This window comes from Trachurus japonicus, chromosome 21 (genome assembly GCF_045865225.1).
Source record: "Trachurus japonicus isolate A0001 chromosome 21, Traja_1.0".
NCBI classification, from domain to species: domain Eukaryota; kingdom Metazoa; phylum Chordata; class Actinopteri; order Carangiformes; family Carangidae; genus Trachurus; species Trachurus japonicus.
Window position 1 is genome coordinate 35,994,972 of NC_140927.1, and position 24,644 is coordinate 36,019,615.

General features: G+C 43.3%; 2 protein-coding genes across 5 annotated transcripts in view; both read right to left on the reverse strand.

Annotated features, from left to right (window-relative positions):
* Positions 1-1,271: 1,271 nt before the first annotated feature.
* On the reverse strand, positions 1,272-2,228 carry LOC146965727 (olfactory receptor 11A1-like). The gene has a single exon (XM_085765108.1). The coding sequence runs from the start codon at positions 2,226-2,228 to the stop codon at positions 1,272-1,274; it is 957 nt and encodes a 318-aa protein (XP_085621234.1).
* Positions 2,229-9,878: 7,650 nt separating this feature from the next.
* The window catches only part of LOC146965728 (myosin light chain kinase, smooth muscle-like), a 56,657-nt gene continuing 41,891 nt past the window's right edge, over positions 9,879-24,644 (reverse strand). For 3 of the 4 annotated variants that reach the window (XM_085766174.1, XM_085766172.1, XM_085766171.1), the window contains 14 exons: positions 23,884-24,040; positions 21,901-22,091; positions 21,679-21,790; positions 21,115-21,147; positions 20,922-21,012; positions 20,020-20,223; positions 18,443-18,660; positions 18,235-18,358; positions 16,829-16,981; positions 16,479-16,602; positions 16,264-16,354; positions 14,919-15,047; positions 14,259-14,371; positions 9,879-12,562 (listed from right to left, as the gene is read on the reverse strand). In XM_085766174.1, the coding sequence (XP_085622300.1) occupies positions 12,416-12,562; positions 14,259-14,371; positions 14,919-15,047; positions 16,264-16,354; positions 16,479-16,602; positions 16,829-16,981; positions 18,235-18,358; positions 18,443-18,660; positions 20,020-20,223; positions 20,922-21,012; positions 21,115-21,147; positions 21,679-21,790; positions 21,901-22,091; positions 23,884-24,040 (1,887 nt within the window). In that variant the 3' untranslated portion in view covers positions 9,879-12,415. The remainder of the gene's footprint in view (positions 12,563-14,258; positions 14,372-14,918; positions 15,048-16,263; positions 16,355-16,478; positions 16,603-16,828; positions 16,982-18,234; positions 18,359-18,442; positions 18,661-20,019; positions 20,224-20,921; positions 21,013-21,114; positions 21,148-21,678; positions 21,791-21,900; positions 22,092-23,883; positions 24,041-24,644) is intronic. The other variant, XM_085766173.1, reaches the window with a different exon arrangement.

Sequence of the window (24,644 nt, forward strand, 5' to 3'; positions counted from 1 at the left end):
TCATGTGTCACCCTTAATGGGACTTGAACCCACAACCTTTGACGCCAAGAACCAGCACCTATTTCACTGAGCTAATTGTCTTGAAGTGAGATTTGGTGTGTGGCTTCTCAAATAGACTCAGGGAGTCACTGACCGGGCAGCATCTGTCGTAGCAGTTGTTGTAGCAGATTTCGAAAATTGTCAAAATGTCACAAATTGTATTATCTAAACAAAAATCTGATAAAACATAAACTGCATCTTGACAGTGTTGGTGATTTGTTTTTAATGATAAGTGTTTTTCTTCATAAGATAAAATCTGATGTTTAAAAATGTCACTCTTACATTGACTGCAGTTGTTGAGAGCAGAATTCAACATTTTCTCAAAAAATTTGATTTTGAGATACAATTCTGATATTAGCCAAACTTCATCAACAATGATTCCAAAATATTGTCAATTTTTTTCAGGGAGATTGAAAATGTATTTATCAAGAATTGGATGGTATAATATTTACAGTACTGTTTACAGTCAAATGTTTTCATGCACTGTAGGCTCAATTTTCGATAAATCAAAAATCTGTGTGGATCGTTTGTGGAGGACAGTCTGAAGATGCTCTCTAGCAAGTTTGGTGTCAATTGAGCAAAAATTGTGGGAGGAGATAGGTTTTATAAGTTTTACAGTTTTTGAAAATAACAGAGTGATGGACTCCATAATTTGTAAGGAGTTTAAGTGGCCAACAGTTTCAGCAGTATTGGGGCGACATTTTGGTGAAGTTTCAAAACTGTAGCATGTCCCGTTGCTTTGGTAGAAATTTTCAAAGTTTTAAAATTTAAACGCTTATTGTGCCCCATGTCCGTGGAGTTGAGTAAATCTGGCATGGGGTCGAATATTTCTGTGAAGTGTTTTTCACTGATTATGCATGGGAAGTAGGACTTCCTAGGAAGAAGAAAGAAGAACACTGGGAAAAACAATTGGGTCCTGGCAGCTGATGCTGCCCGCCCCCTAATAACATCTGATTGATCTGTGTGTTCACTCTTACTACAGTGTTAACATTGTTTATGAAAAAGATCATGTTATTTTCACCTTTAATTCTTACTTCATAATACAATGACATCATTTCTTCTCCAACACAACCGACAAATACTGACATGAGACATTTCTGTATTTAAAACATAAGATTCAATGAAGTGAAACATGATTCAGTGACCGTGAGCAACATTTTCTTGTGTGTGTTTGTGTTGTAGTGACACAGCTGGACAGATGTTTATCAGTCACACTGATTGATGATCGATAATCACTGTGCTCTGCCGCAGCTCAGCAGCCTCTTCATATGCATGAAGATCTCCTTCATCTTCAGCCCGTACACCACCGGGTTGAACAGGGTCGGAACCAGCAGCAGCACGATGGAGATCATGGAGGTGGCACCGGCCCTGGCCTCCAGTCGCTGCAGCACCATCTCCAGCGCCAGGGTGACGAAGTAGTTGATGAAGACGAGCAGGTGCGGCAGACAGGTGTTGAGCGCTTTGCTGCTGAAGGCACGGGAGCTGCGCAGACACACAGCGAGAACGCGGCCGTAGGAGAAGAACACGAATGCGATGGGAACGACCACGATGACGGCGGTGGCGACGAGGCCATAAACGTTGAGCAGCAGCGCAGCTTTGCCACCGCAGCTCAGGCTGACGAAGCTGTAGATGTTGCAGTAGAGTCTGTTCAGCTGGAAGCGGCACAGCGGGATGCGCCACATCAACAGCGCTGCACCGCCAACCACTGCCGCGGGCAGCAGCCAGCACGTCAGCAGCAGCGCCGTCACAGCGGCAGGCGGCAGCAGCACGGTGTAGCGCAGCGGGCAGCAGATACACAGGTACCGGTCCAGGGCCATGGAGGCCAGCAACAGGAAGCTGGACCCGCCCAGAGAATAAACCACAAAGGCCTGACACACGCAGGCGGCCGGGGTCAGCTCTGAGGAGCGGCGGCCCGACGCCAGGTCCAGCAGCAGCTTCGGGTAGATCACTGCACTGCCGACCACTGAGTTGAGCAGCAGCGCGGCGATAAAGACGAACATGGGCCGGTGCAGGTTCCTCTGGGAGCAGATGACGTAGACGACCACCGTGTCACTGCCCAGCAGGAACAGGTAGACCAGCAGGAAGACCGCGAAGAAGAGCCACCTGTGGTCATACAGCTGCACGAGACCGACCAGAGTCAGTGAGCCTGACGTCACAGAGGTCACGTTGAGCTCAGGTGAACAACACATCTGGACAGAACCACAGCAGAACAGGAGTGTGTCAGACAGTCAGAACCAACAGGTAAACACCATCATCATCATCATCAGTGAACAGAGAGCAGGTAAATAGATAAATAGGTGAACAGATGAACAGAAAAACAGGTGAGCAGGTGAACAGGTGAGGACCCTGTTCTGTGTGTCCGTCTCCGTCTCCTCTGCAGCTTTTATCAGCTGCTCTTCATCCGCAGTGGAGCTCATTAACCTCAGGTCACCTTCGTCTTCATCACTCTGTCCTAACGAACACCTCAGGTCACCAACTCCTTAATGAGCTGAACAACTCAAGTAATGATGTCAATAATTAAACAGACATGAAGTGATGAGCTCAGTTTAATGAAGAGACAGTGTATGTGTGTTTAGACTGCACTGACTCCACCTGTTGTCATAACACACACAAACAAACAGTGGATGCTGTTTTTGATGTTTTCTTATTAAGATAGATAGATAGATAGATAGATAGATAGATAGATAGATAGATAGATAGATAGATAGATAGATAGATAGATAGATGTACTTTATTAATCCCGAGGGAAATTCAGATGTGGTCAACTGCTCACATAGAACCAGTCACACACAGTACGACAATAAAAACAGATAATAAATAGCTAAAAAATAATTAATAATTACAGCTGCTGTGCAGCAATGGTCAGGGCCGGGCAATTTTCTTTTATAGAAAAAATGGGCAATTTGGAAGTGAAAGTTGCAAAGCCATAGCACATATGGTTGATTTGTTATGAATTTATTTTCTAAGTTTTGAAATTTAGATACATGCTGTAACGCCACCATCAGGACTATTGTCTTGTGTTACTAGCTGGCAACATCATCATCATTACCCTTGCTGGGGCTTAAACCCACAACCTCTGGCACCAACAACCAGCTCCTAACTCACTGAGCTAATGGGCTCTTTGCACAGCATTGGACAACCTGATTAATTCAGGTGTGTCTGACCATTGTGACTACTCAGACACACCTGGGTTAATCAGTTTGTCCAATAATGTAAGACAGGAAACAAAGGAGCAGCATTAAGTTCAGGAAGTAGTGGAGCTGTGCAAAGAGCCCATAGTCTGGAAGTGAGTCCTGGTGTGTGACTTCTCAAATAGACTCAGGGAGTCAAAGCCAGGCAGCAGTTGTCAAAATGTCAGAAATACAGTTATCTAAACAAAAATCTATATTACATTAATTGCATTTAGATAGCATGGAAATGTTGGTGATTTGTTTTTAACAATAAGTGTTTTGCATCATAAGATAAAATCTGATGTTTAAAAATGCCACTCTTACAATGACTGCAGTTGTTCCCATGAGAGCAGATTTAAAATGTATTTAGCAAGAATTGGAAGGTATATGTTTACAGCACTGTTTACGGTCAAAAGCCTTCATGCACTGTAGGCAGACATTAAGTTTAAGAGGCTGGTACACTAACAAAGTTGGCATGGTGGGATTTCAACCAGTGACCTTGCAGTTGGGAAGCAGCCACCTTACTGCTGGACTATAGCAAAACTTGTGAAAATCAGAGGTTGAGACTTGTATGAATGTGAGATTATTCATTGATTCACACTAATAATAATAAAGAAAATGGCTGACACAAACAACAAAGTGTGAATGCTGGAAGAAAATGGCCGACACAAAATCAAGAGAAAGATCAGTTGCACAACAAGGTTATTGAAGCGAGATACAAACCCACATTTGTGTTGCCAAGCTGACACCATACGCACTGAGCTACAGTGAGACTTGTTTGCTGTAACAGGGATTTTGCACTGTGATCAATTTGATGTTATTCAATGATGGCTGAAAGCCAAGCAAAATGCTAGAAAATGACACTGACCAAGTGTGGTAGTTTATGTTCAAAGAGGCTGGTACACTAACAAAGTTGGCATGGTGGGATTCGAACCAGTGACCTTGCGGTTGACAAGCAACCTTACTGCTGGACTATAGCAATACTTGAAGGGTGGAGACTTGTATGAAAGTGAGATTATTCATTGATTCACACTAATAATAATAAAGAAAATGGCTGACACAAACAACAATAGTGTGAATGCTGGAAGAAAATGGCGGACACAAACAACATTCAGCATTCACACTAATAATACGGTCAATGGTTGGCGCTGAGCAAATTTTTTTTATTCTTTTTAAATTTAAAGACATGCTGTGACACTAGCATTGAGGACATCTGGTATTTTAATGTGTCCTCATGTGTAACCCTTAATGGGACTTGAACCCACAACCTTTGACGCCAAGAACCAGCACCTATCTCACTGAGCTAATTGTCCTGAAGTGAGACTTGATGTGTGGCTTCTCAAATAGACTCAGGGAGTCACCGACCGGGCAGCATCTGTTGTAGCAGTTGTTGTAGCAGATTTAGAAAATTGTCAAAATGTCACAAATTGTATTATCTAAACAAAAATCTGATAAAACATAAATTGCATCTTGACAGTGTGGAAATGTTGGTGATTTGTTTTTAATGATAAGTGTTTTTCAGAAAATCTGATGTTTAAAAATGTCACTCTTACATTGACTGCAGTTGTCCCCATGAGAGCAGATTTAAAATGTATTTAGCAAGAAGTGGATGGTATATTTTTCAAATAAAATTGCCTTGCCTTACACAGACATGGTAACATGGTAGATGATAAATAACCTTATCCACCGCTCCATGGATTGATTTCTCACCGGCTTTGTTGTTGGAAACAAATACACATGGAGGAGAGGAGGGTTAGAGACACAGAGGAGGAGACACCAGACCTGGAGAGTTCAGACTCATAGACCAGAGCGGCTTTTTTATGCAAATGAGAATGACTGATGCATCCTGGGTAATTAGGGGCAGCGCCCGGCATCCCTCCATTGTAAAGTTCAGCCTAACTGGCTTGACAAACTAACTAACAAAAAGTTGGCTATTAACAGGCTTTTTTCAGACAACACTTAGCCAAAACCTACCCGGTGATTCCACCAAATACGTGTAGATGTCTGGGTAAGAAATTTCTGGCCACTTTGTGGGGTCATTGATCATTGTGGGAGGCTAAATGAGCATACCGGTAGATTAATTAATTGTAATCTTTCAAGATAGCGTGAACGGTGGGTTTCAAAGAGGGTGTCAAAATAATTATGAGACATAGTGCTACAAAAGAAACAAAAAATGAAACATTCAAATTGATTGTTAGTTAGTCTACGCTAGCCTCGTAAACCCGGCTCTCCCGGAACTGCATTTCATTTCATTCTGAGGGAGAGTCTGGCCTCATCCCCATTCTAAGCGTTTGGGGTGGGCAGGAGCTGGGCGGGAGTAGTAGCAAAGACGATTTTAATATCTTTGGTAGTAGCGTTGACAGACAACCCCATTCAGCCAATCAGCAAGTTGGTGTAGTGACGGGGCGTTACACCAGTCGGTCCCTGATTGGCCAACGTGCTGTGTCAATGACAGCGGGCGACGCTGATTGGCTCTTAGGCCTTCTGATGGTTTCAGTCCAAACGCTTAGAATGGGGATGAGGCCAGACTCTCCCTCGGAATGAAATGAAATGCAGTTCCGGGAGAGGCGGGTTTACGAGGCTAAGTCTACGCTCCATCAAAACACAAAAAGCCACTGAGTGCAATGTAAAAATGCCGGGTGCTGCCCCTAAATTACCCAGGATGCATCAGTCATTCTCATTTGCATAAAAAAGCCGCTCTGGTCTATAGTTTCCTACAATGTAGCGTGAAGAGTGGTGTACAACCGATCGTCACTAAGCAACATATCCCATAATGCATTGCATTCAGCATTGATCTGGAATGTTTAAATTATGTCACAGTATTAATGTCGTTAATTTTACTTTCTCTCTAGTTTCTAACTTCAGTCTGAAGTTACAGATGTGATCCAGATGTTTAACTCTGACATCATGATCAGGCCACCAGGGGTCACTGTGGTCACAGTTCAGACAAATACAAACAGGTGGAGCGTTTCCTCCGTTTTCCTTTCTTTTGAATGTTTATGGTACAGATCAAGTAGATGTACATAATATAATATAATGTAATGTAATATAATATAATAGCCTATAATATATACAATCATATATAATCTGAGATCATACATGTGAAAGTCAAGGCCACCGTGTCAGTGCATGTGGAGTTTCAGATGAAAGTGTGTGTTCGTGATGAATCACTGTGACCGACTGAGCTTCACATCTGCCAACACATCTGGCTGAGCAGTTACCATGACGACAGAGGCAGGTTCACTGGACCACTGGAGACACACCTGTGATACCTGCTCACAATGCAAGCAAGCAAGCAAGCAAGCAAGCAAACTTTATTTATATAGCACATTTCATTCCGTGTGGAAGCGCAATGTGCTTTACAGAGCATTCCACAGGGCAATTAAACCAGCAAAAACAATAACAATACTAATAATAATGGGCCACCAAAAATTAAAAATTAATTAAAAAAAAAAAAAAAAAAAAAAATAGTACAGTAAAAACAGTAAACAACAATAAAAATCAATAAATAATTAAGAAATAAAAAGTAAAAATAGTATAAAATAGAATAAAAACACAGTTAAAAGTAAAAGCATAATACTAGACTACTGAAAGGCACAGCTAAAAAGGAATGTTTTCAGGGTTTTCTTAAAAGATATTAATGTTGGGGCGCATCTGATGTGCAAGGGGAGGCTGTTCTATAATCTTGGAGCATGATAACTAAAGGCAGCCTCACCAATTTTCGTGCTGACCCTGGGAACAGTCAGAAGGCCTGCTGCTGATGACCTAAGGGGTCTACCTGGCTCATAATATAAAAGCATGTCTAACAAATACTCAGGTGCCAGATCATGCAGGGCCTTAAAAACCAAGGTTAAAATTTTAAAATCAATTCTAAAACTTACAGGGAGCCAGTGTAAGGACCTAAGAACAGGTGTCATGTGATCATACTTCCTTTTCCTTGTTAAAACTCGAGCAGCTGCATTTTGAAGAAGCTGCAGTCGAGCGATGTACTTTTGTGGTATCCCGCTGAGCAATGCATTACAGTAGTCTAGTCGATTTGATATAAAAGCATGAACGAGTTTTTCAGCATCATCTTGGGTTAAAAGACTCCTTACTTTTTTGATATTTCTCAAATGATAAAAACCAGCTTTAACTACGCTATCAATATGGCTCTGGAAAGTAAGGTCGGTGTCAAGGATGACGCCGAGGTTTCTAACTTGTGCAGTAGTTTCCAGAGACAACTGTGAAAGTTTAAAAGATATTTCCTCTCTGTGTGTCTTTGTCCCGAAAACCATGAGTTCGGTTTTGTCCTTATTCAACTGTAAAAAATTCTTTGACATCCAGCTATTGATATCGCTCATACATTCTGTAAGGGTATCTATAGGACTCAGGTTATCGGGGGACAGGGAAATATACAGCTGCGTGTCGTCAGCATAATTATGGTAAGATATATTGTGTCTCTTGATCAATTGGCCCAGGGGTAACATGTACAAATTAAACAATAAAGGACCCAAAACAATGTTCATACATTGTACAATCATTTGATAGAGGTTTTGAGCTGTGGCAGCATCATTCTGAAGGACACTCATCCAAAATATGATTTTTTTTTTAGGCGTACATTAAATTTATTTAATTTTTGCTGTTTGTCATCTTCATTTACTCTTCACCAGTAACACATATACTGAAATTTACACATCTCAGCAATTTCTATTTTTCCCCCTTTACTATGACACCAAAAGTATTCAAATAGACCTTGTGGTTGCAGAGATATACTCATTTTATTATGGATATGCAATTTTCGGGAAAAGGCCGAAGAAATAGGCTTGGTTTTTAACACGTTAAATGATTTTTATGTATTAATTGCACATTATTAACGAGTAGAAAATAATCAGAGTTAATAAGGAGAAGGGACATTTCTATAGATTTACAGTAACATCTGGAGAAACACGAGGCTGATGTGATGGAGATGGAGATGAGTGACATCACTCGTCCAGAAGTTAGAGATGACCTCAACCTCACGGCCACACGCTCAGTGGTTTGGTTCGGTTCTGTTGGAGTTGTAGAGGAACAACAGCAGCTCAGTCCCAGGCGGGAGGGAGCGTGTTTGTGTTTGTCAGTGTAACGAGCAGCTGGTCAGTTAATGAGGTCACCTGAGAGAGAGCAGCTCGTTATCCTGTTCTCATTAGCAGCAGCTCCTCATTGGTCCACAGAGTCCAGCTCCTCATTGGTCCACAGAGTCCAGCTCCTCATTGGTCCACAGAGTCCAGCGCCCTCAGGACAAACACGGACGCCATGACATCATGTTGTTTACCAGTTTTAGTTTTTAGTTTTATTATGGATCCCCATTAGTCCTCACCTAGGACTAAGGACTATTCTTCCCGTGTGACCTCTGACCCCTCACACTCACACCTGCCTGTACACAGGTGACTCAGGAAACACCACAGACGAGCCGAACCTGAACGCAACACCAACACTAATGTCACTTTACCTGTTGAACTGTGACTAAAAATGAACTAAACAAATATTTTAGTTCCTTGAATTTACTGGCAGATGGAAATAAAAAAATTAATGGTATGATGGAAATTGCAATACGATGTAATTTTCTTTATTTGTGAAGAGTCCCAATAGTACAATGCCTTCTACTTGTGTTATATCTTTTATTTATTTATTTTTTTAATTTTCCCACACATTTAAAATAGCTATTTACTTATTCAGTACTAAGCCTTGTAGATTTAATTTTCTATTTTTATTGTAAGAAAAGTAATGCAACAGTTTCCTGTTTGAGAATGTTTTGAACACAATAAAGTTTGGAAAAAAAAACTAACTGTGACTAAACTCAGGTTTGTGTTGCAGAACTTCTCTCTGCTGCTCCACCTGCTCATCCCACCGGTCATTCAATAAATGTACAAATTAAATCACGAGATATAACGAATATAAATATGTTTGAGTGAAGAGGAAATGTAAATATCTGTATATTTGTATATTTACCAGCTTCATAATATTAACTATTACTAACTTAAAACAAGCTGATTTGTCTTTTCTTATCTGCAAATGAAAATAATAACCATAATAATTATTATTAATATTAACACTATATACACACACACACACACAGACAGCTGTTTGGCTTCGTGATAAAAATTTATTTGGTATCAGTGAGTAACTACAGTCGTAGTGTTCTCGTACATGTCGTCTCATCAAACTGATATATTTATAAAAATCAGAGAAATATAATCTACATACATCTAATACAAAAACACGGGAGGGGGGTAATAACTGTGACAAATGAAGTGCTGATGAGAGTCAGACTCTCACCTGATAATATTATAATTATGAATCTGTGCATTAAATAAGTTTCAAAATAAACATTCTGAAACATAAACAACCATCAAACACACACGCACACACACACACACACACACACACACACACACACACATACACACACAGGTAATGAAGCAGATGATCACAAACGCACAAACGCACAAACAAACAAACAAACAAACACCTGTGAGGTTTCAACAAGCATCTTTGGTTTCTGTTTGAAAACTTAATCGGCCTTAAATAAATGGATCAAAGCAAACAAACAAACACACAACTGGAATGTGACAAAGAAACGACTTGGACTCGTTTAAATCACAGCTGTTTTTACCAAACCTCACGCTGCCGCCACTTAAACAGTCAATAATCAATCAATATATATGTTTGAATGGATGAATGAAGGCTGTGACATCACTTCCTGTTGCTGGTTTGAGAGCGTTTACTTCTGACGTCACGTTAAATGTATCAAATCTATAAACATTAAGACTGAAGATTTCATCATAATAATAGAGCTTTTATTTTGAAATGTTAATATTTATAGAGCTTTTATTTTGAAATGTTCTTACACTATGAATTTGGTTTAAGAGGAAGTGCTAATAACTGAACTCTGAACCTGTTTCATTCATAATGAACTGACTTCTATTTTCAGGAGCCACTTCCTGGTCCCTGCAGCAGGGCATTCTGGGAGTTTGGCACCGTGACCGGACAGTGGCGTTGAGGCAGCTGAGGGCGGAAGGACGACGAGATGGACGTCTGGTAAAAGAAACTGTGATTTAAAACGCTGCCATGTTGCTAAGAGGCTAATGCTAATGTTGTAAGGCAGACGTGATGCTAGCTGTAAAACCTAAAACTCCAAAACACAAACAAGACAAAGAAAAGTGGGAGGGGCCAAGCTGACTGACCTCAGAGGGGGAGGTGGGGGTGAAAAAAAAAAACAAAGGCTAACGTGCTAATGTTATAATTTAACATCATCACCGTTGTCGCTCTGGTTCGATCTGAGCCTCACGTTTATTCACAGAGTCGAGTCAACGTGACGGGGTGCTGCTAATTAGCTGCTAACTAGCTATCATTTGTTAGGTGATGAGCTAACATTAGCTAACAATGGCTAGCCATTTTAATATAATCTAATATTTTAGTATTTTTTCTCCACGTAATTCAGACTAATGCAAGCTAACATGTGTTAGCTTCAACACTGTCAGCAAAGATCCTCTATAAGATGCCCCATGAGAAGCTGCTCCAATGAAATGTTACAGCTTCACTTCCTGTTGTGAACGTGTGTGGATTTATAAAAGTTGCCAGTAGACGAAAGTGAGATATTTATATTTTCTTATGATAACATTACATATTTACACAGCTAACAGTCAGATTTAACATTAAGAACATTATTTTAAAAATGCGCGGGCGTTAGCTAATGTTTGTTTGACGTTGCCTAGGAGATCTGTGCCAAATCTCGTGAGAGTGTGTTGAGACAGAAACAGGTCTGGAACGAAGTTCATTTTCTCCTGATGTGTCCGTTGGAAATTTGCCATTTTCATGTCAAAATATGTTCAGAAGAGATGTGTCTTGTGAAAAATAAGTCCAATATTTACTTAAGTTACTGCGGCCGTATACAGGAAGCTGACTCGTCATGGGGGATCTTGGTTTCTAAACCGTCTTTGCTGCCAGTAAACTGATGCTAGTTAACGCTAACATTAGCATCATGTTCATATTTCCATCACTAATTCACCGTGACAACCTGTGTCCGCTAATTAGCTGAATGTCGAGCTACGTATTATCAGGTGTGTTAGCTAGCACTGGTTAGCTTAGCATTAGCGGGTGGTGATTTATCTGTATTACTTTCCCTCTGTTTCAGTTGTTAGCATCAGCGCTAACCGCCATCTGTGACTCAACTCTGCAAATCTACGACTCATCATCTTCCTCCGTCGTACCTTCCTCTTCCTCACCTGCACTCCCGCAGGAAGCAGGTGTGGCAACAACTACAGCTCCCATGAGCCTTTGCTGCAGCTGAATCAATCAATCATTCTGCTGAGTCATGACTCACACCATCGTACTGTACGCTGTGAGTCATGGCGAGCTGTCGGAGGAAACGTCGACGGAGGCTGGTGTGAGGGGCGGGGCTTCAGGTGTGTGGGCGGAGCCTGAAGCAGGAAGATGTTTTTTTTTTTTTTGTGAATGGTGTGTTGTTGGGGGGCGGAGCTACACAGGTGACCCGTGGTGATGATGAACAGCTGCTACACGGCTGCAGGTGCTCATGGGTAAAGAGTAACTCGCCACCAGGCTGAGCAGCCGTCTCTCACCTGTAGCCACGCCCAGCAGTAATGATGTCACGGCGTGGTGTGGAGTCGCCTGCAGCCAGGTGAGGAGTTACACTGCAAAAACTCAAAATCTTACCAAGAACATTTGTCTTATTTCTAGTGAAAACAAATCTCATTGTACTTAAAATAAGACTCATCGCATTAAAAAAGTAGCTTGGTTTTAGTCACTTCTTTCAAGCAGATTTTCACTTGAAATAAGTAGAAAAATCTGATAGCGGAGCAAGTTTTTCTTCCTTATTACAAGCACAAAACATTTTTCTACTTATTTCAAGTGAAAATTTGTTTGAAACAAGTGAAATGATCTTAAAACAAGTTGATTTTTAGGTGATGAGTCTTATTTTAAGTGAAAAGAGATTAGTTTTGAGTAGAAATTAGACATTTTGACAAGAAATAAGACAAATATTCTTGGAAAGATTTAGAGTTTTTGCAGTGTACTCTTTGATCCCCGACCCTGTCAACAGTCCGTCCAGGTGTGTAAGCCCCGCCCCCCTGCTCCTCCTGCTGCTCAGGTGTGAGGACTGATGAGCTCGTCTGTCTGCACCTGAGCGACTCCATGTGGCTCCTCCTCCTTCCTGTGGAGTCCAGACTCCTTTACTCCTCCTCCTCCTCCTCTTCCTCCTCCTCCTCCTCCTCCTCCTCTCCTGCCATCACCTCCACCAGCAGCTCAGCCGTGCACGTCGCCTCCCCCAGGTTGTTCACCGCCTTCACTGTGTACTTGGCGTCATCGTCGCCCGACACCTGCAGGTGGAGGTGAGTCCACACCAGTGTTATTATAGGACGAATCTCCTTGTTGTTTACAACTACTTCCTGGTAGAAAACCAGCATGAGAACAATAGTGACGGACGAGAGTTTCGCTATATAGATCTAATTTTTCATGTTACTATTTCACCGTTTAGACTAATCTGATGTTTGTAAAGTTTATAAAACCAATGATTGGACAAACATTACTATTTCTGTGTGCACGTTTTTGTAATTAGTCATGGTTACCATAGATTAGCCGGGCTAACGGTTAGCTACCTGTTTAACTTTAATAACTCAGTGACTCAATAAACAGTCCATGAAAAAATATTTTCTCCAGCGGATATCTGAGTTCCAACATGACTGAGCTAACTGGAGTAGTTTCATGTCCCACAACGGGAGGGTTTTAACAGCTGACGTCCTGGTGTTAGCTTAGCTACCGCCGTCAGCTTAGCTACCGCCGTCGTTTTCTACCCCGAAGTAGAATGTAAACAACAAGGCAATTCGGTCTATAGTTTATACTAAAACTAAAACTAGCAATGGAAAAATAATCTAGTAAACTGAAATAAAAATGACAGTTTCTCCAAAAAACTAGACGTAGCTCCAACCTCAAGGTTTGATGCTAAACTGCAGTAAAAGTAGAGTCAGATAACATCAGCTTAGTTGTAGTTTTCTTGTCGATGTCTAAAGCTGCAGGAAGAAAACGCCACAGCTCAATATAAAAAGTTGTAGAAAAACTACAACTAAGACTAAGACTAAATAAAAACTAAATAACAACTACAACTAAGATAGAAACTACAACTGAGACTTAATAAACTAGTCAATTCCTCTAAAATAAAAACTAAACTAAAACTGATTCATCACTTGTTGAACTCACTAAAACTAAACTGAAATAAAAAAAACCTGAAAAACTAAATAAAAATAAAAACTACCGGTAATGAACATTTTAAAACTCTAATAACTTGGTCCACAAACATCTGTCAGAGCCTAAACGCATCGTCACCGCTGCTGTCACTCATCCAGGAGGCAATATTTTTTTTCGTAGGATAGGTCCGGGAAAGTCCCGCCTTTCCCGCCGTTCCCGCCTCTGATTGGCTAGATGGGCTCCATTTTCGACTATGATTGGCTAGAAGGGCTTTCGCCTGATTGGTTGTTTGTTTTGACTGTGAAACGGCTGTGAAACGGTTGTGAAACGCAGGCTGTCGGCAAAGTGTGATAAGTGCCTAGATCTACTGGACTCTCTCTACTTATCTGGCCTGTCTAGCCTCTACCTGGTCTTTTTACTAAACTTAACCAACTCCTTTCTTCATTGCCTAAACTCAACCAATGGCACAATTACACTTCTCTCAAACTCAAAATGTAAACTTGGAATATAATTTTTTCAGAATGTGAAACCAGCGGGAATCAAACTCGGATTCACCACACCGCAGGCGAAAACACAAACCGCTACACCATGGCATCTGATTACACCAAAAACTTCAGTTGGTGTGTATTTTAGTTTACTACAGTTCTGTTGTGAGATGACGTCAATCGGAGGAGAGCTCATCCAGCCAATCAGGGGCGGGGAAGGCGGGACTTTCCCAGATCTATCCTACGAAAAAAAATATTGCATCCGGGAGACCAGCTGTCTCCATGACGACCGCATCAGAGTGGTTTGATCAGTGATGTCAGTGGTGATGTCAGAGCGAGCGCTGACCTCTGAGATGACCAGGCTACAGTTCCCCTCCTCGTCGTAGTCGATCTGGAAGTGTCTCGTCTCTTTGATCGGCTGATCGTCTTTGTACCACACCACCTCAGGGTCAGGGTAACCTGCACACACACGCACACAAACACACACACACTGATCACACCATCCCAACAAATAATAAGTACACTGGACTTTTGCTCTCTGTCGATTGGACCATTTGTGACTTTGTGACATGCCAGGCTACAAGACGAGACTGTTGTTCACTCATGACGGACAAATATGGACACGTGCAGACACACACGTAATCTGTATGTACTGTCTAGAGCTAGACTTCAGCTCTGTATACTACCTACTGCTGGAACATGTTATGTCAGGATGTCATAAGTAAAAGAATGTAAATGTAAAAAAACAAAAGAAAAGAAAAGATTATGATAAAGATTTTTTATTCTGTGGGTAATGGGGGCGGGACTAGATCAGCTTTTGCTTCTCCCGCTTTCCCTTTCGGCCATGTGTGTTGTATTACTTGAACTAAGATGAAGTGTGATGATGATGATTTAAATTGACATGCCCGAAATAAACAAATTGATTGATTGATTGATTGATCACGGTCTGATGATGACGTCACATCCGGCCCCGCCCCCTGATCAGGCTCCGCCCCCCCCTCCTCACCTTCGATCTTGCAGTCGAAGCGAGCGGCGCTGCCCTCCACCACCTCCACGTCTTTGATGACGGAGCTGAAGCTGGGCTTCGACTCCGCCTTCTGCTCGTACTCCAGACACTCCAGGAACTGGTTGTCCTCTGCACACACACACACACACACACACACACACACACACACACTTATAACTTTAGCTCTGTCTTACAGCAGCTTTTTACAGAGCAGTGGCCCACACATCACTCTATCCGGTTGTTAAGTCCTGACGTCACGACTTTATTTCCGGGTCCACCGGTGTTATCGAGTCCATCGCAAACACAACAAAGTAGCCATGGTGCCACGAAAAACACTGAAAACCGGACATTTTCATGAATGTATATACAGAGACGTTATCGATTCGTATTCAGTTTGTTTATCTGCTAATCGATGTAAACACAGTTAACGCTAAGTAGCCGCTCCGCTACAGGCAGCGTTAGCAGCTAACGCTAATATCAAAACATCGCCGTCAAAACGTAGTTGCTGGTCATGGCTTTTTTCTTTTTTCAGCTGAGTTTAGACTGAGAATTGTCGCTAATTTGAACCAGTTAAGCGGCTACACTCTATTTGAATTAAATTAATTCAATCCCTTTTTTACTCTCAGAGATGTGTCATGGAAGAAAGAGGTTATAGATTCACCGGTTCTGCCATGTTTACAACTTGTACCTGCCGGTGCTTGGACCCGGAAATGGAATATTTGTGTCTCTGTACAATGTGTTTTATGTTTATGTGTTGTGGTCCAGTCCAGTCTGGTCTTAGTCCAGTCTGGTTTTAGTCCAGTCTGGTCTAAGTCCGGTCTGGTTTTAGTCCAGTCTGGTCTAAGTCCGGTCCAGTCTGGTCTAAGTCCAGTCCAATCTGTTCTGGTCTTAGTCCAGTCTGGTCTAAGTCCAGTCCAGTCCGATCCAGTCTAGTCCAGTCTGGTCTAAGTCTGGTCTAGTCCAGTCCAGTCTGGTCCATTCAGTCTGTTCTGGTCTTAGTCCAGTCTGGTCTAAGTCCAGTCCAGTCCGATCCAGTCTAGTCCAGTCTGGTCCAGTCCAGTCTGGTCTAAGTCCAGTCCAGTCTGTTCTGGTCTTAGTCCAGTCTGGTCTAAGTCCAGTCCAGTCCGATCCAGTTTAGTCTAGTCTGGTCTGGTCTTAGTCCAGTCTAGTCCAGTCTGGTCTGGTCTTAGTCCAGTCTGGTCCAGTCCAGTCTGGTGCAGTCCAGTCCAGTCTAATCCAGTCTGGTCTGGTCTAAGTCCAGTCCAGTCTGGTCTGGCCTAAGTCCAGTCTGGTCTGGTCCAGTCCAGTCCAGTCCAGTCCAGTCCGATCCAGTCCAGTCCAGTACCTTCGGTGGGGGATCCTTTCTTGGCGCTGACTCCGGCCATCATGGCCATGGACGACAGTCTGCCGATGGCTCTGACAGCGTGGCCCGTTTTCTACCACAGAAGAGGAAGAAGAAGAAGAAAGGCCGTCACTGTTACATTGTGACATCACGGTACAGAGGTGTGATGTCACAGCGAGGGGGCGTGTCACAGCGAGGGGGCGTGTCCCTGCGCTCACCTGCCACTTCCTCCTCAGGATGTACTTCTTCATGCGCTCCTTGGACAGCTTCTTGGCCTTCATGGTGTTGGTGTCCTGCTTCAGCCAGGGGTGTTCGTAGCACTTGGCGCAGGTGAGCCGGGCCCTGAGAGACAGTCACGCCTGGGTTACCACGGCAATAGGGGTGTAACAGTATATGTATTCATCCCGTGCCGTCGCGGTACGGGGGTCACGGTTCGGTGCACACAGTCACACGACAAGTACGTCTGAGTGAATATTACTTGTGTGTACCGTTACACCCCTACACGGCAACATCAGAAACATCAGCTGGTCAGAGTGATGTCATGTGTAACCCCCACCCCCCCCCTCACTTCATGTCCTTTTTCAGCAGGTAGGTGATGAAGTCTTTGGCGTTGTCCGAGATCTCGTCGAAGGCCTCGTCCTCAAAGTCCCAGGTTGCCGAGGTGACGTTGGACAGAGTCTCGTTGTCGTTGTCGCCCATGAAGGGAGAGAGTCCGCTGAGCCTGAGACAGAGACAGGGGTGAGGCGTTCACTGACACACGCCACGCTCAAGACCAGGTGAAAAGTTTAGGATCAAACAGCTGCAGTGAAATTAACTCTTAAAAAAACTGAGCCATTTATCATTTATTGCTATGTTGTGTCCGTCTGTTCTCTCTGTCTATTAACATTTATAATCTCAACCCTGTCATGCTCAGTCAAGTAATGAACATCTCTTTTTTCAGGACAATCTGGGATATCACAATATATCTGCTGAAATGATGTCACATGAATGGATTAATAGTTATATGAGTATAAAAACAAAAGAAAAGAACGGAACAGAAATTGAATGTCACAGGATTTTAGTCAAACAACATACAGATCAACAATGAATAAGCTTTTTCATTTTCAAATATGACTATCTCAGGCCTTGGCTATCAGGAGAAAATTGTAACACACACACAACAAAAAATATTTATATTTTTTCGTTTTTTCTGCACTCGTTTTTCACCCAAAATACGCCCTAAGAACATTCCAGAAGCTGAGCTTGTGTGAATGTTTATTTATCTTGGCCATGGGGGGATTATTAATCCTTTGCTTTTGATACAGGAAATAACTATCTTATGCTGTGTTTGAGACAACTTGGAACTCTGGTTTTTCCGACCTCCTGCTTGAAAAAGTGCAATCGAACGCCACCTCATGACGGAGCTCCCATTGGGGAAGGTTGGAAAAAAAATCTCCCCCCACTTCTTGAAGAATCATCACACAACAATCTGCACCCGTGCAGAACCACACCGTCAATAGTAAAACATCAAATAAAATGCATTTTTAAATGCTAAAATACATTAAAATGTACGAAATATATATTTTAATTGTTTTTGTGTCCTTTGTAATGTTTTTAGGACTTAGCTACGGGAAGCACTTTGAATGCAAAGTTTGTCCCAGTCCGCCATGTTTTTCCAATGCTTTGAAGTCAGAAATCTGAGTTTTCAACTGGGAGTTTCCAAGTCCCAAGTTGTCTCGAATGCAGCATTACTTCACGTTGATCTTTGGCTGCTTCCTTATTGGATGTTACCCCCATCAAAGCAAAAGAAAAAGAAAGAAAAGAAGAAATCGGAGCATCACCTAACGGCTGGATTGAAAACCTTCTATAACTGCCCCAAGCCACTGCAGATGGCCCACACACTCAGCTTCTGATAACAGTTTTCCCCTTCAAGTTTTGTTGTGTAGTTTTACAGATATTCTGCAAAGGAAACAAGAGGAGGCTGCAGGGACTCACAGTATGTAGCAGATGACTCCGATGCTCCACATGTCGGTGGGGTAGCTGATGGCCTCGTAGTTGATCACCTCTGGAGCCACGAACTCTGGGGTCCCAAACAGAACCTTCAGGGTTCCTGCGCTCTCTGTGGACAGAAGCAGAGGAACATGAGTGTGATCCTGAGGTCATGTGACCGACCGGGTCATGTGGCTGGTGGTGGTGGTGTTACCCAGCCGCCTGGCGAGGCCGAAGTCGATGAGTTTGATCTTGCTGCCGTTCTTGTTGACACACATGATGTTCTCAGGCTTCAGGTCCAGGTGCACGATGCCCTGCTTGTGGATGAAGCTCACGCCGTCGATGATCTGCAGCATGTACTTGATCACCTCGCGCTCCGTCAGCTCAAAGTCCTCGTCGATGATCCGCTCAAACAGCTCGCCGCCCGAGATCCTGCACACAGGGCAAGGCAAGGCAATTTTATTTGTATATAGCCTACTGCAAAAACTCAAAATCTTCCCAAGAATATTTGTCTTATTTCTAGTCAAAACTAATCTCTTTCCACTTAAAATAAGACTCATCACCTAAAAATTAACTTGTTTTTAGACACTTTTTACTTCTTTCAAGCCTATTTTCACTTGAAATAAGTAGAAAAATCTGCCAGTGAAAGCAAGTTTTTTGTGCTTGTAATAAGAAAGAAAAACTTGCTCCACTGTCAGATTTTTCTACTTATTTCAAGTGAAAATCTGCTTGAAAGAAGTAAAAAGTGTCTAAAAACTTTTTTATGTATAACTATGTATGTATATGTATAAATATACCTATTTTTTTTAAAAGTATATATTTTTGGCGTTTTTGCCTTTTTTTATTTGATAGCACAGTGAGATAGACAGGAAAGGGGGAGGCAGAGAGAGGGGGAATGACATGCAGGAAAGGTCTGCCTGACGCGGGATTCGAACCGGGGACGCCTGCGTTGAGGACTATAGCCTCTACATGGGGCGGCCACCTTAAGCACTGCGCCACGCACCGCCCCAGTATAAATATACCTATTTTAGTTATAATTAGATTTGTTTTGATAAATATTCTTGATAAGATTTTGAGTTTTTGCAGTAGCCCGTTTTTACATAACAAACAGTTTGTCTCAAAGGGCTTTACATCCCATCATAACAACATCCTCTGTCCTTAGACCCTCACATCCACTGAGGAAAAACTCCATGGAAAACCCTTTTAACAGGGAAAACCAGGAGAAACCTCAGGGTGAGCAACAGAGGAGGGATCCCTCACCCAGGACGGACAGACGTGCAATAGATGTAACATGATGACATCATCATTTCCTCCTGATCGATGTCTATCATTGGTTGTTAATACGTCACGTGATCTGGTTCTGATGAAACCTGGACGTCGACCTGAGCTCACGACTCTTCATGATTTCATAAAGACGCGTCCTCAGGGTGGACTGGCTTACCAAAATAAGAGTCTGAATGTAAACAGCTCACTTCCTGTTCACCATCAGATTTCTGGAGTCTCCTGTTTATCCCAGTAAACACACACACACACACACACACACACACACACTGATGGTCCCAGCAGCTGCAGAGACTCACGCTAACGAGACGTTTGAGCGACGTCTGCTCCTCCGGCTAAAATTAGTGAACAGGAAGTAGCTGCTCTCAGATTCCTCTCATACTTTGGACTCATCACTGTTTTCCGTTGTTCCCAGAAACAACACACACAAACTCACACACAAACACACACACACACACACACACACTCCGACAGAGAGGTGACAGGAAGTGTCTGTGATTGGTCACGTACATCTCCAGCACCATGACGATGTCGGACTTGCCCTCGAAGGCGTCGATGCACTGCACCAGTTTGGGATGGTGCAGGCTGTTCATGATGCCGATCTCGTGCCGCACGTTCTCCTTCTCCTTGGCGGAATACGCCTTGATGAACTTCCCCGCCCAGACCTTCTTGGTCGCCTTCTCCACCAGCTTGAACACCTGGCCGAACTTCCCCCTGGCAACCACACACAGCGCCATGGCAACCACAACAACAGTGAGTACTAGACAAACAACGGCAACAACCATGAGTACAAGACAAACAACAACAAGGCAAACATCAAGACAAACAACAGCTACAACAATAAGACAAACAAAAATAACAAGACAAACTAAAACAACAACACAAATAATAGCAACAACAAGATAAACAACTAAAAGACGACAAACAAAAGCAACAACACAACAACAACAAAACAAACATAAAGACAACCAACAAGACAAACAAAAACAACAAGACAAATAAGAGCAACAAGATAAACAACAACAACAACAAGACAAACAACAACAAAACAAACAAGACAAAAAACAGCAACAACATCACAAACAAAATAAACAAGACAAACAACAACAGCAACAACAAGACAAACAAAAAGACAAACAACAACAGCAACAACATAAACAAAAACAAGACAGACAAAAGCAACAACAACAAGGCAAACATCAAGACAAACAACAGCAAGACAAACTAAAACAACACAAACAACAGCAATAAAAAAACAACAAGACAAACAAAAGCAACAACAGCAACAACAAGACAAACTAAAACCAGACAAACAACAACAACAGCAACAACAACAAGACAAACAACAACAACAAGACAACAACAACAAGCCAGGTGCATTGTGGGTGTGGTGTGAGTGGGCGGAGCCTTACGTTCCCAGCCGCTCCTCCACGTCGTAGAGCTCCTTCACCTTCATGTCTGCTCTGACCGTCACGTCTCTGTAGTCGGGCTCCTTCTCCGAGTCTGAGGTCAGAGGTCACAGGTCAGTACACCGTCTCATCTGTGTGTGTGTGTGTGTGTGTGTGTGTGTGTGTGTGTGTGAACATGATAATGATGAAGTCCTACCATCGTCCTCTTCCTCGGCCTCTTCCTGGTTGTCTGTCGATCAGATGCAGTGTTAGTTCAGTTAGTTCAGTTAGTTCAATTCACATCAGTTCAGCTTATTTTAGTCAAGTTTACTGGGTTCTGGTTTAGTTCTGATTAAGTTCTGGTTTAGTTCTGGTTTAGTTCTGATTCAGTTCTGGTTTAGTTCTGGTTTAGTTCTGATTCAGTTCTGGTTTAGTTCTGGTTTAGTTCTGGTTTAGTTCTGGTTTAGTTCTGATTAAGTTCTGGTATAGTTCTGATTAAGTTCTGATTCAGTTCTGGTTTAGTTCTGGTTTAGTTCTGATTCAGTTCTGGTTTAGTTCTGGTTAAGTTCTGGTTTAGTTCTGGTTTAGTTCTGATTAAGTTCTGGTTTAGTTCTGGTTTAGTTCTGATTCAGTTCTGGTTTAGTTCTGATTAAGTTCTGGTTTAGTTCTGGTTTAGTTCTGATTAAGTTCTGGTTTAGTTCTGATTAAGTTCTGGTTTAGTTCTAGTTCAGGTTCAGTTCTGGTTTAGCTCTGGTTCTCAGGTGTAGCTCTTGGTACTGACCGTCATCCACCAGTCCCATGGTGACGGGCTCGGACTCGGCGCTGGGTTCTCCGATGCCATAAATGTTCTGGGCTCGGACCCTGAACTTGTACTGGCGCTCAGGGAGGAGGTTCTGGAGAGGAGACGGACTCTGTTAGCGTCAGCCTGAGGTCCGACAGAACCTGAGGGTCTGGATTGGACCAGCTGGCCCAACTGGACTGGACTCAGCTGGACTGGACTCACCTGGACGTTGTAGGAGGTGCTGTTGCAGGACACCAGGAGTTTCCACTGCTGCTCCACTGAGTCCCAGATCTCCAGGTTGTAGGACTGGACCGCGCTGCCGCCGTCGTAGGTCGGGCCGTACCAGGACAGGGTCAGACAGGACCGCCGGATGTCTGAGGCTGCAGGGACCCTCGCTGGGGGGTCGGGTTTATCTGAGGGTGGAGTTGAAACAGAAGTAAGCAATCCGGTGGTTTTGGTTAACTTCCTGTCAGCCGATGGAGTTAGCAGTCCCCGCCCTCGTCCCTACGTCACCACATTCACGCGCATCCCTTGGCTGCACACACAGCCCTTCATGCCGTTCTCTCTCCTCATTGGATAAAGGTTGTAGGATACAAGGAAGTATACAAGAAGTGAGACTGAGTGACTGACAGACCCGTGTTTCAGACCAAACACTCTATAGAAGTGATTGCTGTCGGAAGATACAACTATTTAAGACTTATATTAACACAAACATTCCGCTTACTTCTGCTTCAAAACTGGAGGGTTACTGTGTGTGTGCAGATCAGTGCCATAAAAGGCCTGAAGCTGCAGCTCACACTCTTTTTTATGAGCTCATGTTTTGGTGACGGACGGTGAAGAGACAGAACACAGGAACGACCGACTGGGAGTCGAACCTGTGAAGCTTTGAAAAGTTAGCAGTAAATGTTGGAGGCTCGGAGGCTATCCTGTCCTGACCACCAGAGGGGGTCAGTCTCCACAGACTCTACTGCTCAACCTGTGGGCGGAGTCACACAGACACGTTCTGCTTCTGGTTCTGGTTCTGGAGCCTTAGAACCTTGTTGCTTCCTGTTGAAGCAGCAGCGTTCAGTTTAACAGTTTAAATGGAACCGAAAAGGGAGGACGTTACTCTGCTTTACTCTAAATGTTTTCTCTCTCACTGTCTCTGTAATCATTCTTCAGTTTGTTAAGTTTCTTAATGTTCTGTTGTTGGAGTGAACTCAGCCTCCACCATCAAGTCCAAACATCAGAGTTACTTTACTTTATCAAATTCATCCAACTGGTTCTTTCTTGTTCTGCTTTCTAGCTTTTCTGTAAATTCAGTTTTTGTCCAAATCTCCTCCAAACATTTAGTTTCTTCATCAGACCACTGCAGATTATTTTCCTCCATGTTGTCAGTCGCTGCCTCCTCCTCCCGGCTCGCCTTCACTCAACTAGAATAAGACGGGGTGCTGTTTAGCTCAGTTGGTAGAGCACCCGCCCAATGTGTTGAGGCTATAGTCCTCACTGCAGGCGGCCCCAGTTCGAATTCCGTGTCGAGCGGCCCTATCTTGCGTGTCATTCCCCCTCTCTCTGCCTCCCATTTCCTGTCTCTCGCTCAACTATCCTGTCCATTAAAAGCGAAAAGGCCCAAAAAATAGCCCACTGGTGATGTCGCCGTTCACAGGGAAGAACCAACTGTTTCTTGGTTCCTTTGAGAAGCCACTCTTCAGGTTCTGAACCTGTTATTGTTTCAGTCTGAACGTGCAAGCCGGTTCAAAACTGGGTTCAGGAACTAAATCTATTTTCTATCTATTTGCTCCGTAGGTGGGTCTAGAAACGAGCCATAGGAACTTTTTGAGTCACGAACACCGTTTGTGTTGACCAATCACAGCGCTCTATCTGTTTAGAGAGTCGTTGGGCGGGCTTAACGCCATGACGACATACATTTTAATTGGCTTGTCAGGCTAACGTCATCCTGCTCTTTGCTCTGATTGGTCGTAGCGCTACCCTATTGGTGCAGAGGCAGTTTGAAAGACAGCCTTCATCCCGCCCCCTGGATTGAGCCGAGGTCTACCGCTCGTTGCCAGACTAGACATGTTAATGATGTAGTCTGGCTTGTCAGGCTATTCAGGAACCAGAACCGGTGTGAAACCTCTAACAGGGGACTGCTGCTGTGGCTGGTTGGAGGTTGCGGTGTGACATCACAGTGTGACATCACAGGTGGGCGGTGCAGGTGAGTCTTACCTACGATGGTGAGGTTGAGTGCCGCCTGGCGGAGGCCATAGCTGTTCCTCAGCTCGATGGTGTAGCAGCCGCAGTGCTCCTGCTGCCCGCTGCTGATGGTCAGCTGACTGCTGCTGTCGCTGCTCTGGATGGACACGTCGCCACTGCCCTCCTGGATCTGACACACACACACACACACACACACACAAGTGTTTGTCGTGTTAGCTACGCAAACTGCACTCAGCAAAAGTGACATTTCTCCTGCTTTGTCCTAAATCAGCCTCTTTTTTCTTTTTCTTTTTTTCATCAGTACACTGGTTAAGCGAATAGCTAATGATTGTTAACAAGCTAAAACGGGTATGTAGCATAGGGCAGGGACAGGGAAGAAAGGAGGAAACAGGAGGACAGAGGGGAGGAAAAAGGGGAAGAGAGGGCAGGGACAGGGAAGGAGGAAAGGGAGCGAGGAGGGAAAAGAGAAAGGACAGATTCTCTAAAAACGTCTGTCAGGATTTTAATGTCGGATATAGTTCATATTTTTACTGACATTTTAGATTCGTTTGAAGAATAGTTTGATGTCGTTGTTGAAGGTATTTCCTCTAGCGTTAGAACTTATTTTGAGCTTAAATTTCTTGTAAAGCTACTTTGATGGCCTGTAGTGGAAATCAGAGTGCAAAGAAAGCCTGTTAGACGTGGTCATATACTGTAAAGCTGGCTTTATACCTCTGCATCCGGACGAAATTCGTCCGTCCGTACCAAATGTTGTCTCCGCTACTGGCCTACAT